The 20233-nt window shown below is 41.7% G+C and overlaps 1 protein-coding gene across 4 annotated transcripts in view; it reads left to right on the top strand.

Annotated features, from left to right (window-relative positions):
• The window catches only part of mbd6 (methyl-CpG binding domain protein 6), a 241174-nt gene that overhangs the window by 113668 nt on the left and 107273 nt on the right, over positions 1–20233 (top strand). For all 4 annotated transcript variants that reach the window (XR_007247962.2, XM_059647456.1, XM_048534947.2 and 1 more), the window contains exon 2: positions 12570–13266. Coding sequence is in view for 3 of the 4 variants with exons in the window: in XM_059647456.1 (XP_059503439.1) it covers positions 13157–13266 (110 nt within the window). In the remaining variant the exon portion in view is untranslated. The remainder of the gene's footprint in view (positions 1–12569; positions 13267–20233) is intronic.

A 20233-nucleotide genomic window follows, 5' to 3' on the forward strand; every position in this document is an offset into this window, starting at 1 on the left:
GAAGTGATAAAGACAATAATGTGGTAGATGTTGTTATTCTTTGCCATCTCTTCAGTTCAGAGATGCTGGGATAAAGTGAAGAGAATATCTTTGCTCACTCCTTGCTAGTTTTAAGATCTTACCAATGTAAAATGGTTCTGTTTGTTATCCTAAGATTACATGAGAAATTAAATCTGCTTGATGTGGTATCCATTATCAGAAAGGCTTTGGACTAATGATTATTTGATATGAATGTTGTACTGTTTAGTTACCCCAGCATGCACAGATGGTATCTCCTTCCTGTCTTGCTTATGTCCTGTAATTTGTCTTTGTATTTGTTTGTGTTCTGCCTCTGTACAGAAACCACTCATTCCATCCTAACTATTCTTGTGATACAAGATTTGTGCATTGGAGGTGGGCATGTGCCTCCATATAATCCTTCAGCAGATGCAACATGTGCAGCTATAGATTAAAGAGATAACAAGGTGTAGTGCTGGATGAACACAGCAGGCCAAGCAGCATCAGAGGAGCAGGAAAACTGACATTTCAGGTCTGGACCTTTCTTCAGAAGTAGGGAGGGGCAGGGGATTCTGAAATAAATAGAGAGTGGGGGAGGTGGATGGAAGGTGGATAAAGGACCAGATAGGTGGAGAGGAGGCAGGGATGGAGCCAGTTAAGGTGAGCGTAGGTGGGGAGCTAGGATGGGGGTTGGTCAGTCGAGGGAAGACGGACAGGAAATCTATGTTCTATTGCCAGAGTTGTGCATACCACTTGGAAAATAATTTGTCACTACTCCCGCCTTATCCCTCCCAATTTGATAATGAACATTGCTATGTGTTTGCTTAAATAAATCCCATGCAGTGAGGAAATACCATTTGCAGCACTATGAATAGTGAAGCTATATCTAAAGATCGGCAGATATGTTGTGAGGGGGAGAGAGAGATAATTCTAAGATTCGTGCACTGAATTAGTGAAAATAGTCTTTTCTTTTAAATCCATGCAGATACGTTTCAGCATTCTTCCTTCTAAACAGATTAAGTATGTTGCTTGTTTAACATTGTGAAATATCTGAGAATTTAACTATCTCAATACAAACCTCAATCAGTATTCCTCTGTACTGGTCCTCAGTATGAACATGAATTTGCACTTTACAAAGGGTAAAAGTTGAGGGGAGAAATTGATTTTGCTTGAAGAAAACAAGATTTGTACAAAAGCTAGCCAATCATAGAGTGGGGTAGTAGTGATAACCTTCATCTGTGACCAAAACTGAAAGCCCCTTTCAATATGTAATTCTGGTCAGTATCTGCAAATCTACACAATGGTGCTTTTTCCTTGCCAGACTTTATCTATTAATGTTGAGTTGAAGAAATATGTCTGTTTTAAATGATCAAATACTAATGAGCATTCCACAGAATCAGATTACTATCATGAAATTTGTGAAATGTTTATTATCATTTTTTTAATTTTATTTCTCTCTTTTCATTACCCTCTCCGGTTTTTAAGGTAAATAATCTTTGGGGGGAAGAAAACATTGAAAAAGGCCAATTACCTGATGAAATTCAAGGAAGTCTGATAATAATTAACAATTTCAAGAAAGTGAGCAAAAGCTTAACAAAGAATTACACAGCCATCAATTAATTATGCTGCTCGAAGGCCCATGATTTTTACAACTTCATTGCTTTTGGGATTGCCAATGTAATTTTCCATTGTCACAGTACATCATCCAGTCATTCAAACAGTATAATGGCTGTTTTTGTGGCCAGATGATGCCCTGAAAGATTTACTTTCATTAACAACTCAGCCCTGTAGTGTTATAAGGCAAAAATAATTGATAACACTAAATTTTTCAGTTTGGCCTGAAGTGGATAATTGGTATATGGCATTTCAAGTTTAATAATATAGTTCCAGTCATTGTTCAGGCTCATTGTGGAGCATCAAGATGTCACAGGCGCAACATGCGTGCTTTTCTGACCATGATCTTCAGGAGGAAAATAATGGGAATTTTCAGTGCATGTATTGCCAAAGGTGCAGAAGAACCATCATCTTTTGCATTGGAAGCAATGTTCAGCGTAATGATTTTTTTATACATAGACTAATTTCTATTATAGTATGTGTTGGGCTTTAGTCGTCATACCATGGTTGATGCTTTTAAATTTATTTGGCAAAAGCATTTATGCTTCCAGCATTGGGAAATTCTTTTGATCTGCATATTAATGATTACCCTTGCTTAATATGTACTTCTGCATGGTGAAAAGAAAGAAAAAGTTGGTTTGTTTTTCATAAACTTTAAAACCCATTTGGCAAGATAATTGTTTTCATTAAGCGCAGTTTGTTTTTTTCCCCAAATAGAGATAAACGTGATATTAAAGTAGTTCTTATGCTCTCAATTGTGGAGCTGCAAAAAAATTCTCAATTGTATACAGTTTAAAATTTTGTTTCAACAGGCAATATCTGCCTTCTATTGCTCTTCTGTCTCTCTGGTTATTTTCAAAGGTGCACTGCTCAGGATTTATTCATTTGTCCTTCCCCCGACAGCACTTAAATGGTGATAATTTTTTTGAAGGGTTCTCGGCAACTATTTAAATTATGTTTGATATTAAATTTTCCAGGAAACTGAGGAGAGATTTCAAAAACAGTTGATTTTTATCAAAAAAATCTTGCTGTAGGATTCCGATCTGTTACAATATGGCATAATGAAGCCACAGAAAAGGGAACCAGTGTGAACTGAAATGTTGCCAGGCTCAGAGCGACCTGTAGTAGTAATTCAATATTCAGCCACACATTTTCGTTTATTACATGGTTTACCAAAGAAACATTTTGTTTTGCTTCAATTTCCATGCTGCTGATGCAAAGAAGGCATGTTGTGATCCATCCACTGGGTAGTATGCTTGCACCTCAAATTTCATTTGTTCGTACACACTGACTTATATTTGTGACAATCTATTTGTGTGTTTAGAAATTGGAGAAACCTTTTTTTTAAATAACATTTGTAAGATATTGAAAGGTGGATCCCTTTATGATTTTTTTTTTGTCAGAAATAATACCAGTTCCAGTCAATGTCATGAGAAGAACATCGGTGAGAATGGACGAGAGGAGAAAAGTATTGGGATTTGATGACAATCGCTTGTTATTCAGCTGCCGTTACTTATACTTGCGGTTTATTCCTGGTTGGTTTGTTTTAACTGAATTTCAACTCACCAGCTGATATGAACTTGGTTCTCAGACTAAATAGGATTCTGAAATACGATGTGTATAACTGTCTTTTTTAACGTACAGGGGAGAATATTGGGTATACCATGTAACTTTAATGCTAAATTGTGCAGTTGTAAGGTCACCACTGGTCTAGAAGTTGGCTTCAATGAACATAGCCTGCCTGAAAGGACACAGTTCTTCGAAAAGCATGTTTTTATTTTCCTCTTTTCCTGAAATATTGTTTCATGTCACCCGTCTGCAGCTTTTTAAAATTGAACTGTTTTTACTGAGCTTTTAGTTTTCTGTTTCAAGCTGATTTCTGACTTCAGTGTGAAATGCCTAACCCTTTTACCATTAAGTTAATGATTTAGAGTATGTTGATTTCATATCCTTCATCCAGAGACTGCAGGCCATGGCTGGAAATGGAGTAGTTACAGAGCCATAAGGACGTACAGCACGGAAACAGACCTTTTGGTCCAGCTCTTTCATGCTGATCAGATATTCTAAATAAATCTAATCCCATTTGCCAACATTTGGCCAATATCCCTCCTAAACCCATTTCTGGTCATGTACTCATCCAGATGCCTTCTGGATGTTATAATTGTACCATTCTGCACCACTTCCTCGAGCACCATACATGCACCACCCTCTGCATTTTAAAAAGTTGCCTCCTGGGTCCTTTTTAAATCTTTCACCTCTCACCTTAAACCTGTACTCTCCAGTTTTGGATGCCCCCATCTCTGGGAAAAGACCTTGTCTATTTACCCTGTCCATGCCCTTCATGATTTTATAAACCTCTATAAGGTCACCCATCAGACTCCAACACTCCAGGTAAAAATGCCCCAGTCTATTCAGCCTCTTCCTATAGCTCAAACCCTCCAACCCTGGCAACATTTTTGTAAATCTTTTCTGAATGCTTTCAAGTTGCACCGCATCCTTCCTATACCAGGGTGACCAGAATTGTATGTGATATCCCTATAGTGCCCTCATCAATGTCCTGTACAACTGCAGCATGACCTGCCAACTCCTGTACTCCATGCACTGAGCAGTAAAGGCAACCATGCCAAATGCCACCTTCACTACCCTGTCTACCTGTGACACCATTTTCAAGGACTATGAATCTGCACAGCAAGGCCTCTTTGTTCCACAACATTTCCCAGGATTTTACTGTTAAGTGTAATAAGTCCTGCCCTGATTTGCTTTTAAAAATGTAGCCCATTGCATTTGCCTAAAGTGAAACTCCTCCAGTTTGTTTTCATGAGCCCGATAAAAGGTTACTTTACATGATTTTAGTTAGTTTTGGATTTTAGTGTCCCTGTTTTATATTAGCTATTTTATATATGCCAGAATGCATCACATTCTTCTGGTTTGTTCCTGGTGAGTTTACAATACTTGCCATACTACTACAAGCATTTTTTAACAATGAGGACCGGGAGGACAACAGCAGACAGAGAATTGTAGTGGAAGGGATTTTTTCAAAATGGAGAACCGTGACCAGTGGTGTTCCACAGGATCCATGTTGGGACCACTTTTGTTTGTGATATACATAAATGATCTGGAGGAAAGTATAGTTGGTCTGATTAGCAAGTTTGCAGATGACACTAAATCCATGATTCATGATTGGTGGAGTAGCAGATAGTGAAGGGCGCTGTCGGAGATTGCAGCTGAATATAGATCGACTGGAGAGATGGGCAGAGAAATGGCAGATGGAGTTCAATCCAGGCAAATGCGAGGTGATGCATTTTGGAAGATCCAATTCAAGAGCAAATTATGTGGTAAATTGAAAAGCCCTCAGGAAGATTTGATGCACAGAGATCTGGGTATTCAGGTGCATTGTACTCTGAAGGTGGCCACGCAGGTGGATAGAGTGGTCAAGAAGGCATACAGCATGCTTTCATTCAAGGGATGGGGTATTGGGTACAAGAGTCGGCAGGTCGTGTTACAGTTGTATAGGACTTTGGTTTGACCACATTTGGAATACTGTGTACAGTTCTGCCTGCCGCGTTACCAAAAGGATGTGGATGCTTTGGAGAGGGTACAGTGGAGGTTCACCATGATGTTGCCTGGTATGGAGGACGCTAGCTATGATGAGAGGTTGAGTAGTTTAGGATTATTTACATTCGAAAGACTGAGGTTGAGGGGGGACCTGACTGAGGTCTACAAAATCATGACAGGTATAGACAGGGTGGATAGCAAGAAGCTTTTTCCCAGAGTGGGGGACTGAATTACTAGGGGTCATGATTTCAAGGTGAGAGGGGAAAAGTTTCAGGGAGATATGCATGGAAAGTTCTTTACGCAGAGGGTGGTGGGTGCCTGAAACGCGTTGCCAGCAGAGGTGGTAGAGGCAGGCACGAAAGCATTTTTTAAGATGTATCTGGGCAGGTACATGAATGGGCAGGGAGCAGAGGGATGCAGACCTTTGGAAAATAGACGATAGGGTTAGATAGAGGATCTGAATTGGCGCAGGCTTGGAGGGCCGAAGGCGCTGTTCCTATGCTGCCTTTGTTCTTTGTAATAAGTATTTGCGCATCCTTTCAGGGCAAAAGGCTTGCACTTTAGCATACTTTGGCTTTAGCAGTTCTGTACTCTTTATCTTGGAATGAAGGCAAACATAACACACAGAACAACAGAAAGGTTCATTTAAAATCCTGCAATTGAATCTCTCATCAGAATTAATTGATTTGTCACTTGATAAAGCTCCATTTGTTCTGAATAATAGAAAGAGGTCCATGATTACAGTCCATAAACAAAGTTAAAACTATGGTTTTGATCTGTCTTGTTTCAAAGCAGTCACTGTTAGAAACAGAAATAAACTTGTTAGAAGGAAATATTAACTGTACAACTAAATGCAGCAGTTTATATTGAGTGGTTCATCAATTTAAATTAGTCTGTGTTGCAATTAAACTTGTACTCCGTTTTTAGCAGTTATTGATGTGCAGGCTGAGAGCGCAACATATGAGGGGACATTTTCTTGAATTTAATAATAATTTATCAAACAGGAATATCAAAATGAGAGTATTCCCATATAGGATCCAGTTTTGAAAGTAATTTAAATTTGGATGGCCATTTGCTTAGAAAATATAAATGAGCTGAATGGATGGGAACCATTAATGCTTGTGGCATTGCTCGATTAATAACCATCTCTAATGACGTTCATTCACTACTTACTGCCAGATGAAAATTTCAGTTTGTCATCATGGAAACTATTTTGTAAAAATGTATAGAAATCAGCAATAATAAAAGGATGAGGCTAACGCTTCTCTCCAGCGACCTTATTATCGAGACCGTAAGTGGTGATGTGCCTTGCTAAAATGCTTATATGTTAGGCTTGGCAAGATGCTGCATTTGCACTTAAGTTTCAGATAAAGACCGAACATTAATTTTGGACCCACTTGTAACAAATATTGAACAATCAATGGTAATTTACAAAGTGCACCAATTACCATACAGCCCAGCATTACCATCAATCCAGAGATCAATACAGGAAAACATGCCAGGAGTAGCACCATGCAGATAAACCTAATAAGGTGCCAACCTCGTGAAGATACAGTGCAGTTTGGCAGACCAATGGTCATGCAGTTGAGAATGCTCAGAGATTCCACAGCAATGGATCAAGTCAAATAAAAACTGTGCAGAACTGCTACACTCAGTCGTGAATAAAATTGCTGATGGACAAGTTACCAAAGATATCTTCAGTCTCATTTATGCAGGAACTAAGCAATACATACAAATTTGGAGCAACAGTACACCATTTGGCCTCTTTCCACCTACTTCGAAAATTTAAGATCATGACTGAACAGAAAATACTGGAGAAACTGAGCAGGTCTGGCTCAGATTTCACCTTAGAAGAAGTCACATTGAAATTGAAGGGTTAGCTTGCTCCACAGATAATACCAGACCTGCAGAGTTTCTCCAGCATTTTCCATTTTTGTTTCTGATTTCTAGCATATGGAGTTTTTGCTTTTGTAAAATCATAACCGATCTGTGATCTAAACTCCATTTTCCTGCCTAGTTCTGAAATCCTTTTGGCTCCCTTGTTTATCAAACACCTAGCCAGTGTAAAATCAGAGCAGTCTAGTGTCCGTCAGTAAAAAAGATGAGATTAAAGCATTTGCAAACATCTTCAATTAGAAGTGCTGAGTGGACGATCTGTGTCTGCCTCCTCTTGGGGTCTCCAGCATCCAGGATGCCACCCCCTTCACAAATTCATTTGATTAAGCAAAAGCAGAAGGCAATAGACATAGCAAAAGCTATGAGCATTGGTTGTTCCACCACATCTACTCAGCCATGTGGAAAATTGCCCCAAGTTTGTTGCAGTCTCTCAAAATGAGATATATGTAGAACAGTACAGCACAGTCCGGTCCTTTCGGCCCACGATGTTGTGCTGAACTTTTATCCTAATCCTCGGGCCTATCTAATCTCCCCCTCTACCTTATACCATCATCCATATGCCTATCTAATATCCATTTAAATGCCCCTAATGAGGCAGACTCCACTACCCTCTCTAGCAATGCATTCCACGCCCCTACCATTCTCTGAGTAAAATACCTACCTCTGGCATTTCCCTTGTATCTACCTCCACTCACTTTAAAACTATGCCCCCTCATGATAGCTACGTCCGCCCTCGGAAGAAGTCTCTCGCTGCCCATTCAATCTATTACCTCTGATCATTTTACACACCTCTATCAAGTCACCTCATTCTTCGCCATTCTAAAGAGAAAAGCCCTAGTGCTCTCAACCTTTCCTCGTAAGACCTTCCTTCCATTCCAGGTAACATCCTGGTAAATCTCCTCTGCATCTTTTTCAATGCTTCCACATCATTCCTGTAATGAGACGACCAGAACTGCACACAATTCTCCCAGATGTGGCCAAACCAGGTTTTGTATAGCAGGAGCATAACTTCACGGCTCCTGAATTTAATCCCTCTATTAATGACTGCTATCACACCATACGCCTTATTAACAACTCTATCCACCTGGGTGGCAGCTTTCAGGGAACTGTGGACATGAACCCCAAATTCCCTCTGCTCTTCTGCACTACCAAGAATCTTTCCGTTAACCCTGTATTCTGCTTTCAAGTTTGTCCTCCCAAAATGAATCCCCTTACACTTTTCAAGGTTCAACTCCATCTGCCACTTCTCAGCCCAGCTCTGCATCCTGTCAATGTCCCTTTGTAACCTAGAACAGCCCTCTGCACTGTCCACAACGCGACCCACCTTCGTATTGCCTGCGAACTTGCAAATCCACCCTTCCACTCTTTCATCCAAATCATTTCCAAAAACCACATCTAGAAAAGGACCCCTCGTAACTGAGCGCCATGTTGAGTATTTTCCGTGCACTACCACCCTTTGTCTTCTAAGGGTCAGCCAATTCTGAATCCAATCTGCTTCAGAATCCAATCCACACTTCCCCCTATCCCATGCCTCCTTGCCTTCTGCATGAGTCTAGCATGGGACACCTTATCAAACGCTTTACTTAAAGGTGGAAATCTAGACAATTACCACCTATTAGGGTACTTCGGATGTTCAAGGTGACTGAAGGGAAAAGCAAAATACTGCAGGTGATGGAAATTTGAAATACTTATTTTAACAGTGTTGGATAAATCCTGACGTCGTCAGAACCGATTCAAAATGTTACCTTTGTTTCTTTCTTGATAGATGCTGCCAGACTTGAGCGCTTCAGCACTTTCTTAGTAAAGTTATTGCAGTTGTTAGCAATCATGCTATCAAACAACACCTAGTCAACAGAAACCTGTTGATGGTGCGTAGTTTGTGTTCTGCCAGGGGTACTTTGCTCCTGATCTCATGACCCGCTTGGTACAAACATAGATAAAACACTTGAATTCAAGGTGAGGTCAGAGTGATAGTCCTTGACAGCAACGTAGTATTTGACCAAGTGTTGCCTTAAGGAGCAAAATTGTAAATAAGTGGGAAATCAGGAAGAGCTCTCCACTGGCTATAATTATACCCAGCACTTGATTACCAATGACTACAACATTCCAATTGTCTCTTATCATTGGACATTGCTGCAGAAGTTCCTGAGACAAAGCTCCTTGGCCCAACCACCACCAGCTTCTGGTTCACGACATACCATCCATTGTAACATCAGAAGTGGAATAGTCGTAGTCAGTTAGTGTTGAGTAACATTCACAAATTAGGAAAAAGCTGTCCATTTCAATGTATAGCGTAAGTGGCAAACACATTCAGTCCACAAGTACTGCAGTGATCATCTCCAACCGAGAATCTAATTGTTTTCCAGTCTCAACAGCATATCTGTTTCATCGCCCAATATCAATAACCTTGGATTATCGTTGATGAGGAACTGAACTGGAAGAGCCACGTACATGAAAAATTACAAGAGTAGCTCAAGGCTGCAAGAAACTCAACCCCTGATTCCCCGAAGCCTGTCCACAGGGCATAAGTCAGGAGTGTAATGGCATGTATTCCACTCCTGTAGAGGAGTGTAGTGCCCGAAGCTCAACGCCATCCAAAATTATCAGCTGGTGCATGGGAATACAACCACTGTCAAATTCCCTCCCAAGCTACTTACCAGCCTGACATAGAACTATTTTGCTGTTCCTTCACTGTAACTGATTCAGAATCCTGTAACTTCCTTTCAAACATGATTATGGATATAACTCATCTGCATAAGATGAACTGCAATGGTTGAAGAAGACAGGTCCCTGTAACCTTTTTTGGGTAGTTAGGGATTGGCAACAGGTATATCCCTTGCTAGCAACACTAAGTGAATGGAGTATGGAGCAATTTCAGTTCACTTTTGCAGTAGATGTACATACTAGCTCATAGCAGTCATGCTATAACAAGATAAATCGTGATACTGCATATTTGTGAAGTGCCGCACATGTTTATATTTACAGTTTGAGGGTTTCAGATTTGGCAACTATTGGATTGCTATCCGAAAGAACTTTTTTGAAAGGAAAAGATCCTAAGAACATTTTTAAAAACTTCTTTTGCTTCACTTAGCATCTTCTTTCGTATCACCAACTTTTAAAGTCAACAGGGAGGAACAGAACTTGTACATTGACAAAGATTAGTGTTTAGTTTCTAACTGAACGAGTTGTACCTAATTTACAAAGGTGCCTGTTAGAATGGTTTGCTTACGTTTATTTATTGGAAATATGTTTCTTTTTGGCTTGCATGTACCTTTGCTTGCATGCATTTGCTCTGTTTCTTATGAATATGTTCTTTGATGTGCAGCTTAGTTATTTACGTGAGCCAACGTCGCAGCTAATTTGTGCACAGGAAGATTTGAGCAGTTTTTATTGAGGAAGTTGCTTTGGCCACTCTCTGACAGTGAATAATGCTAAACAGTTGTTTGTATCCACCTGGATGGGTACATGTGAGATTTAACATACAAAAATAGTATCTCATATTGTGATTGTATCCCTCTTTGCTACATTGATATATCAGTCCAGATTATGTCCTTGTGTTCAGAACTATGGTTTGAGCCAGCAACTTCCTGCATCAAGTCATTCTACTGTGCTCACAAGTCAATATGCAGTGGTACTACATTTTGTTTGAGCAGATCAGTAAGTAACATACAAACATGGAAAATAAGAGCAGGATTAGGCTAATAATTCTTTTGAGCCTGCTCAGCCATTCATTATGATCATGCCTAATCATCCAGCTCTAAGTAACCTGTTTCTGCTATTCCCCATAGCCTTCGATCACTTTAGCTGTGCACCGTATGTTCAGTTCCTTTTTGCAATCTTACAATGTTTTTGCTTCGGGTGATTTTCAGTGGTAGCATTTTCACAGACTCAGCACAATCTCTGGATAAAGAAATTTCTCCTATCTCGGCTCAATATCTGCCCAATATCCTTAATCTGTGGCCATAGTTTAGGATTTTTTGTTGAATTACTTTGATTCTGTTAAACTTTTATAGTGCTCTGTGAGCTTTTCTCCCCTCTCCCCCTCCCCCAACTCATTGCTCTGAATTCCTGCGAATATGCTCCTAATTGATCCAGCTTCTCCTCATACAGCTGTCTTGCCATCCCAGGAATCAGTCTGGTAAAATTTTGCACTCTATCGGAAGGAGGATGCTCCTGTTACAAGGAGACCAAAAGTGTGCATATTATTCCAGCTATGGTTTCACCAAGGCCCTGCATAATTGCACCAAAGCATCTCTGTCACTGTACTCAAATCCTCTTGCCATGAAGGCCAATATACTATTTGCTGCTTTGTTCACATGCTGCACATGTGCAGTTACCTTGAGGGACTGGTGTACAAGGATGTGCTCTCTCAACTTGTAACCGTTCAAATAATATGCAGTTCTGTTCCTGCTCCCACATCAGATAATCTGACATGTACACACGTTAACTTGCATCTCCCATGCATTTGCCCACTGACTCGCCTTGTGCAAATTTGGAGATGTTACATTTCAGTTCTGTCATCCAAATCATTAATATATTGAAAGTCATCTGAGAGCTCAAATAAACCACGCCCGCTGGCTCCCATTTGCCGATTGAGTCATAACCGCAAAGATTTTGTCAAGCATGACTTGGCTTTCATGCTGTGACTGATTCTTCCACTGTTTTCCAAGTGCTCAGCTAATTAAATGTTTATAATAGATGCTAGCATTTCTCACACTATCGACATCAGGCTGATTGATTTATAATTCCTGGTTTTCTCACCGCCTCCCTTTCTAAATTGAGGGGTAATATTAGTTACACTACAATCTGTAGGAAATGCCAAGGTATCTATAGAATAGTGGAAGCTGACTGCCAGTGCATCCACAATTTCTAGGGTCACTTCCTTAAGTCCTCTGGCATGTAGATTATCAGGCCCTGGGGACTTATCCACATTCAGTGCATTCATTTCCATCCTGATGCTGATTTTCTTCAGTTCCTCCCTATCACTCAAAGTTGTGTTCCCCGGCATTTCTGATACTACTCCTTATAAGTACATCTATTTATATGTAATTATTTTCCGAGAGCAAACTCAAAATAATTGTAAACCGCAGTATCTAAGCTATAGATTTTTTAAAATTCTGAAGTCTGGATATAAAGCATTATGAGATTGTTTTGAACAATCAGTGAAATGAGCTGAAGACATAATGTGTTATTGAAATGTTATAATTGGTGAAGTACCAAACACAGCTCTGAGTGACTTGAAGTTGTTTCAATTTTTTAAAAAAATCAGAACACTTGGCACCATGCCAAGCCTGTACTGGCTTGTAATGCTATTGTGTATGGAGTAAACACATGGTTGAAGTTTGTATTTTGGAGAATGCGTTCAGTTGGTATGCTATTCCTTAGAATTCATGATCAGATATCAGTGCAGTACTTGCAATTACCTTCCAGCACTCCTTTAACCATTTTCTTGTTGAACTAATTGTTAATTTAGTAGTTAACTAAATTAAATTCTTGTTTATTTACAGGACGTTTTATAAAGGCTGGCTCATCCAAAACTATGGAAGCAGTGAGGAGCAATATCAAGAGGCTGCTTTGTTAAATGTGAGAACCATCTGTATTTTGACTTGCCTGGGAAATATACATTAAAGAGAAGGATGTGGTCAACTATGGCTTCAATTGTAGAAAGATTACCCTGACCCTAAGAAGTCAAGACTTGTCTGCGGGAATCAGTAAAGCTGAATTAAACTGCTGAATGTCAGAACATATATTATCCTCCTTAACCCTCAGAACTGAATAAAGGCATTTCTGAATCATGTGCATTCTGGTTAGAAGGCAGCCAGTTCTCCCCATGTAGCATTACTCTACAGCTCAAAACGCTCTGAATCATCACACAAACACTAAATGAATGTGGATTATTATGAAGCAGTGACTTTAAATAAAATGGCTTTTGCAGAGATGATTCCTCATTGAGCTGGAGCATCTCCCTGAACACTTTGTACAGTGGACAAGCACTGTACCATATGGTCACATTTCAGAGGCCATAATGACATGAAATCTGGAGGTATCATCTGACTATTGATATCTTTGAGGTGTCACAAGCAGAAACGTAAAAATGAATGGAGGAAATGAGAATGATGGTGAAAAAGATGGCATGGGACCTGCAGTTCAAGTTCCCATAGGATGGCAGCGACAGGTGGATCAGAACGGAGTGCTGTACATGAGGTATGTGTTTCATTTCTTTTAAGGTTGTCAACACGGCAAATGGGAAGAACGTTTGAGTGAAAAGAAAGCGAATTTAGAAAATGCCTCTGGAGTCAAATGCAGGGTAAATAGAAATTGTGATCAAAGAACAGTTTCTTATTGATATCTTTGTGCTGATAATTTATTTTACTAGAATTTTTTTTGATTTTTGCATCGTTTGAAATGGTCTCCAAATCCGTTACATAATTACTTGTCTTGCAGATTACTCATTGCAACCTGTTTACCCAGCATAGTTAGGGTTATTTAATTTATACTTTCTCAATAGGACTGACTTTTTCAAATGATTGACTTTGGTAAAGAAAAACTTGCTGTCTTTTTCTAAAATGTATAATTTAAAAGTTCAGTGACGGGTAAGTGTTGGAAGGTAATAGTTTCATATTCTAAGAACTTATTTGCTTTAATCGATAGTTTTTGTGTAGTGGATTAAGGTGGTACGGCTGATGACTATTACAGTGACCTTGTTCTTGAATTAGAAAGAGGAAAACAGTGTGTCCTTCTGAATTACTCTTAAATAACTATTTCAATCGTGAATGTGGATGCCAGTTGGACTGGGGATTTGCTCTTATTTTGCATGGTCATATGGCCTTTACATAGTGCCGATTCTTAAGCGAGGTAGTGGCTGATTTGCATAAAAGTTTGCTACCTCCTGAACTGTGCCACAGCACTTACCAGGAATATTTCTGAAGATGAATAAATTTTGAAATGAGAGTGAGTGAATTTCACTCTGTTGCGGAATGTTTAACATGTAACTGTTTGATTTTTACTGTTTGCAAGTATTAGATAAGAATGATAAAAACACTTATTTCTTTGCAACAGTGCCCAGAAACTTCTGAAGCCTTGTCCTCTGGCCTTCACTATTCAGTGTAAATATTCACTTCCCTGTTATGGCATAATTTGGGGAAAAGGAGTTATGGTGAAAATGCTCCAAATGCTTTTTGTTCTACAGCTTTATTTTCTTTATAGAGTTAAGTTGACTAACTTGTGTTTCTCATTTGATGTTTTCCTGGCAATATCTGCATAAAAATCCTACAACCTGTTGATGTATGTATTCTGTTATCAATCCAACCTTTTCCAGTTTATTAAGGAGAACGATTGGGGCTTCTGGAAGATTTAAATTTGACTTTTTTCATCAATAACGGGAGCTGATTACATGCCCTGATTTAGCGGCCTTCAGGACAATTTTATAATTTATATTAGTACATGCTTTTATGTAACACCTTTCATACTGAAAACTCCCCATCGTGATTTGCAAGGACAGAATGGGACGTATGGGTGTGGACGTTGGCAGGCATGCCAGGCTGGAAAACGTGGCAAAGTGAAAGTTGGGAAGGGAGTGGGAGGAATTTAGTAATGAGAATTAAGATTTTAAATTTGACCATTGCTAGGCATGAAATCTGCTTCACAGCATAAAGGATGCAGGTTCAATTCCTGCCTTGGGCGGCTGCCTGTTTGCACATTGTCCCCACGTCAGCATGGGTTTCTTCCAGGTGCTCCAGTTTCCTCAGTCCAAAGATGTGCAGGTTAGATGGATTGGCCATGCTAAATTGTCGATAATGTCCAGGGATGTGCAGGCTAGGTGGTAAAATGTGAGGCTGGATGAACACAGCAGGCCAAGCAGCATCTCAGGAGCACAAAAGCTGACGTTTCGGGCCTAGACCCTTCATCAGAGAGGGGGATGGGGGGAGGGAACTGGAATAAATAGGGAGAGAGGGGGAGGCAGACCGAAGATGGAGAGTAAAGAAGATAGGTGGAGAGGGTGTAGGTGGGGAGGTAGGGAGGGGATAGGTCAGTCCAGGGAAGACGGACAGGTCAAGGAGGTGGGATGAGGTTAGTAGGTAGCTGGGGGTGCGGCTTGGGGTGGGAGGAAGGGATGGGTGAGAGGAAGAACCGGTTAGGGAGGCAGAGACAGGTTGGACTGGTTTTAGGATGCAGTGGGTGGGGGGGAAGAGCTGGGCTGGTTGTGTGGTGCAGTGGGGGGAGGGGATGAACTGGGCTGGTTTAGGGATGCAGTAGGGGAAGGGGAGATTTTGAAACTGGTGAAGTCCACATTGATACCATATGGCTGCAGGGTTCCCAGGCGGAATATGAGTTGCTGTTCCTGCAACCTTCGGGTGGCATCATTGTGGCAGTGCAGGAGGCCCATGATGGACATGTCATCAAGAGAATGGGAGGGGGAGTGGAAATGGTTTGCGACTGGGAGGTGCAGTTGTTTGTTGCGAACTGAGCGGAGGTGTTCTGCAAAGCGGTCCCCAAGCCTCCGCTTGGTTTCCCCAATGTAGAGGAAGCCGCACCGGGTACAGTGGATGCAGTATACCACATTGGCAGATGTGCAGGTGAACCTCTGCTTGATGTGGAATGTCATCTTGGGGCCTGGGATGGGGGTGAGGGAGGAGGTGTGGGGACAAGTGTAGCATTTCCTGCGGTTGCAGGGGAAGGTGCCGGGTGTGGTGGGGTTGGAGGGCAGTGTGGAGCGAACAAGGGAGTCACGGAGAGAGTGGTCTCTCCGGAAAGCAGACGGGGGAGGGGATGGAAAAATGTCTTGGGTGGTGGGGTCGGATTGTAAATGGCGGAAGTGTCGGAGGATAATGCGTTGTATCCGGAGGTTGGTAGGGTGGTGTGTGAGAACGAGGGGGATCCTCTTGGGGCGGTTGTGGCGGGGGCGGGGTGTGAGGGATGTGTCGCGGGAGATGCGGGAGACGCGGTCAAGGGCGTTCTCAATCACCGTGGGGGGAAAGTTGCGGTCCTTAAAGAACTTGGACATCTGGGATGTGCGGGAGTGGAATGTCTTATCGTGGGAGCAGATGCGGCGGAGGCGGAGGAATTGGGAATAGGGGATGGAATTTTTGCAGGAGGGTGGGTGGGAGGAGGTGTATTCTAGGTAGCTGTGGGAGTCGGTGGGCTTGAAATGGACATCAGTTACAAGCTGGTTGCCTGAGATGGAGACTGAGAGGTCCAGGAAGGTGAGGGATGTGCTGGAGATGGCCCAGGTGAACTGAAGGTTGGGGTGGAAGGTGTTGGTGAAGTGGATGAACTGTTCGAGCTCCTCTGGGGAGCAAGAGGCGGCGCCGATACAGTCATCAATGTACCGGAGGAAGAGGTGGGGTTTGGGGCCTGTGTAGGTGCGGAAGATGGACTGTTCCACGTGACCTACAAAGAGGCAGGCATAGCTGGGGCCCATGCGGGTGCCCATGGCCACCCCCTTAGTCTGTAGGAAGTGGGAGGAGTCAAAAGAGAAGTTGTTGAGTGTGAGGACGAGTTCCGCTAGGCGGATGAGAGTGTCGGTGGAGGGGGCCTGGTCGGGCCTGCGGGACAGGAAGAAGCGGAGGGCCTTGAGGCCATCTCCATGCGGAATGCAGGTGATGAAACAGCTACAAAATCAGCCGCATGAGGTCATTTCTATATCTAATATTATTCTGTAGAAATGTTGTCTGGAATGGTGCGTCTCTTTCTCAGAAGCCACCGTACTTCTTCCCAAATTTGATTTCATAAATCAACTCTCAATCACCTGAGAGGGGCCACAAAAATAATAAGGTATACTGACAGTGCATTATCTCGTTAGATTCAGGTTTAAAGGACTAGGTCATTTTTAAATTTATACACATTATATAATCATAGAGTGACAGAGTCCCAACAGTCTGGAAGCAGGCCATTTGTCCCACTGAGTCCACACTGACCCTGCATGACCCTGATGAATGCAACTCATATTCCGCCTGGGAACCCTGCAGCCATATGGTATCAATGTGGACTTCACCAGTTTCAAAATCTCCCCTTCCCCCACTGCATCCCTAAACCAGCCCAGTTCATCCCCTCCCCCCACTGCACCACACAACCAGCCCAGCTCTTCCCCCCCACCCACTGCATCCCAAAACCAGTCCAACCTCCCTAACCGATTCTTCCTCTCACCCATCTCTTCCTCCCACCCCAAGCCGCACCCCCAGCTACCTACTAACCTCATCCCACCTCCTTGACCTGTCCGTCTTCCCTGGACTGACCTATCCCCTCCCTACCTCCCCACCTACACCCTCTCCACCTATCTTCTTTACTCTCCATCTTCGGTCCGCCTCCCCCTCTCTCCCTATTTATTCCAGTTCCCTCCCCCCAACCCCTCTCTGATGAAGGGTCCAGGCCCGAAACGTCAGCTTTTGTGCTCCTGAGATGCTGCTTGGCCTGCTGTGTTCATCCAGCCTCACATTTTATTATCTTGGAATCTCCAGCATCTGCAGTTCCCATTATCTCTGCAGGCTAGGTGGGTTAGCTTTGGGAAATGCAGGGCTCCAGGGATAGCGTAAGTGGCATGGTCTTCGGAGGGTCAGTGTGGACTCAGTGGGACAAATGGCCTGCTTCCAGACTGTTGGGACTCTGTCACTCTATGATTATATAATGTGTATAAATTTAAAAATGACCTAGTCCTTTAAACCTGAATCTAACGAGATAATGCACTGTCAGTATACCTTATTATTTTTGTGGCCCCTCTCAGGTGATTGAGAGTTGATTTATGAAATCAAATTTGGGAAGAAGTACGGTGGCTTCTGAGAAAGAGACGCACCATTCCAGACAACATTTCTACAGAATAATATTAGATATAGAAATGACCTCATGCGGCTGATTTTGTAGCTGTTTCATCACATCTGCTCTCAACAAACTGCCAATATTTTCTTCCAAGTGCCACTCACCTCTTCTATGTTAAACAAAAAAAAATTGTTGACATGCAGACTACTTTGTCTCCTGTTCATTTTAAACAGGCAACAGTGATCTGCTGAGGGTAGGGCCTCTGCTCAGTTCTGCATACCTTTTGATCTTTCATACAGTACATCTTAGCCTTAACATTCAATGATATTACTCTCACTGAAACCCCCACTCCAAACCAGGGAAGTTGCCATTAACCAAAAACTGAATTGGACAATCCATATAAATACTGTGGCAACAAAAGCAGGTCAGAAGCTGGGATTTGTGCAGCAAGTAAATAGGTTGATTTGATTTGTTTTTAAATGTACCTTGTTACAAAATACAGTGAAAAGTGTTGTATCATGTTGCCACTCTCTGGTGCCACCTTAAAACACAGAAAAATAAACCAAAATTGTACAACATATAGTCAGAAAAATAAAAACAAGATTAAGTTCAGGTCTACAGTCCTTCTTGTTAAAATGCTCAACCGTAGGCCTGCAGCAGCCAGCCACGAGTCCCTACTCCGGCATCATCTCGCCTCCACTGACTTTCAATATCTGACCACCATCTACCAAGGAAAATGTCAGGAGTGTGATGGGATACTCACTAAGTGCCTGGCTGAGTACAGTTCCACCATTACTCAAGTTTAACACCATCCAAGAGAGAGCATCCTGCTTTATTGGTACCCCATCTGCTACATCCGCCACTGACAAGAGATGGCGTGCATGCCATCCACAATATGGACCCTTAACAGCTGACCTCTGTCACTTTTTCAAAGGAATGGCCACTACCACCTCGGAGTGTCTGTAAACACTGAGCTGCAAGTTCCCCTTCAAGCCATTCCATATGGAATTATCTCGCCATTCCTTTATTATTGTAGGATCAAAATCCTGGAACTTCATTCTAACCTGTGTCATGAGTGTACAATTGCATGAGCTGCAGTGTTTCATGAAAGCATTCACCACCATCTCATGGACATTTAGGATTGGGTAATAAACGCTGGCCGAGCCAGCAACAGTGACTCCGAAGGAAGAATAAAAAGAATATGACGATTTCTCTCAACTTTATGCCCAAAAGCCTATAGTTTTAACACTCAGTCTAACTGAAAAGGAAGATTAAGAAAACCTACTCTGCCTGTTCCTAAGGAAACTAAAGCTTCTGGGAAGAGTAAAATTGGTTGAGGCTATATAAAGGAACACAGATCCAACTGTAGAACTTAATGCTATAGGTGCTAGCTATAGTTTACAGAGACTAGCTCCAACAGCTGAGGATAAGCAAGGACAGAGTTGCTGCTTTTGTGTTTGATGACTTGTGCAGTTGAGACTGCACTGAGTAGATTCTGCAGGCATATGGTGAAACCAGGCTTGGTTGCGCACTGCTGTTGACTCAGGATCTAACTCAATTCTAGAAGAGGTCTGGCTTTTCAAGGGAGGCAGAATTTTGAAGGACTTTTTTTACTGAGTTTGCCGTGTAGGTATTTTCTCATAACGTGTTCAGAGATATTGTTGCACACCTCTGGAGCAGGTGAAACTTGAACCTGGCTCTCCATATTCAGAGAAAGTGGTACTACCATTGAACTACAAGTCAAACAGAGTTTACTCTATATGCTGAATATACTACTAAACCAGTTTAGTAATATCTGCTTTATTTCTAGCTGCCTTTCAACGAGTAATGTATGGTTTATAATCAACTTCAACTTGCGTGTTAGTGCATACTTAACTAATATTGATTTGGATTTTGGAGGATATGTGAGTAACTAAGTGTTAAAAGTTTTTTTTTGTTTTTTTAATAGTAAAATTTCTTAAGGCCATGGGGGTTTGTTTCATTATTTTTGTAAAGCACTTGGATTCAGAATTCTTCTGCTGTTAACAAAATTTACTAGTTTCTTTGGAGAGAGTGAAACTGAAACCTCAAAACTCATTAACTGATCTTCAGTTCTCTGATCTTGTCCCTCCCGTAGACAAATTCCTGTTCTGTAAAAGACCAGAGCATCAGCTCTTTCCTCTTTTTAACCTGTTCTCTCAATCACCATGTTTCCAAACTAAATGAGTATTTTGTTTGACAACTCCATTTAGTTAATTGCATTGTGCACTACCAAGATCCCTGTATCTTTAATAGCTGAAATTCCAGAAAGCTGTGTCAGGCCCTGCTGACCGGGGAATCAGTCCTGACTTAGTCACCCAATTTTCCTTTTATCATTTGACTCGACTGAGAGTAACTGTAATTTAATGTTCAGGCAAAGTTAAATGCTAGATGGAAACTT

The sequence above is a fragment of the Stegostoma tigrinum genome, chromosome 7 (assembly GCF_030684315.1).
Source record: "Stegostoma tigrinum isolate sSteTig4 chromosome 7, sSteTig4.hap1, whole genome shotgun sequence".
Classification (NCBI taxonomy): Eukaryota; Metazoa; Chordata; class Chondrichthyes; order Orectolobiformes; family Stegostomatidae; genus Stegostoma; species Stegostoma tigrinum.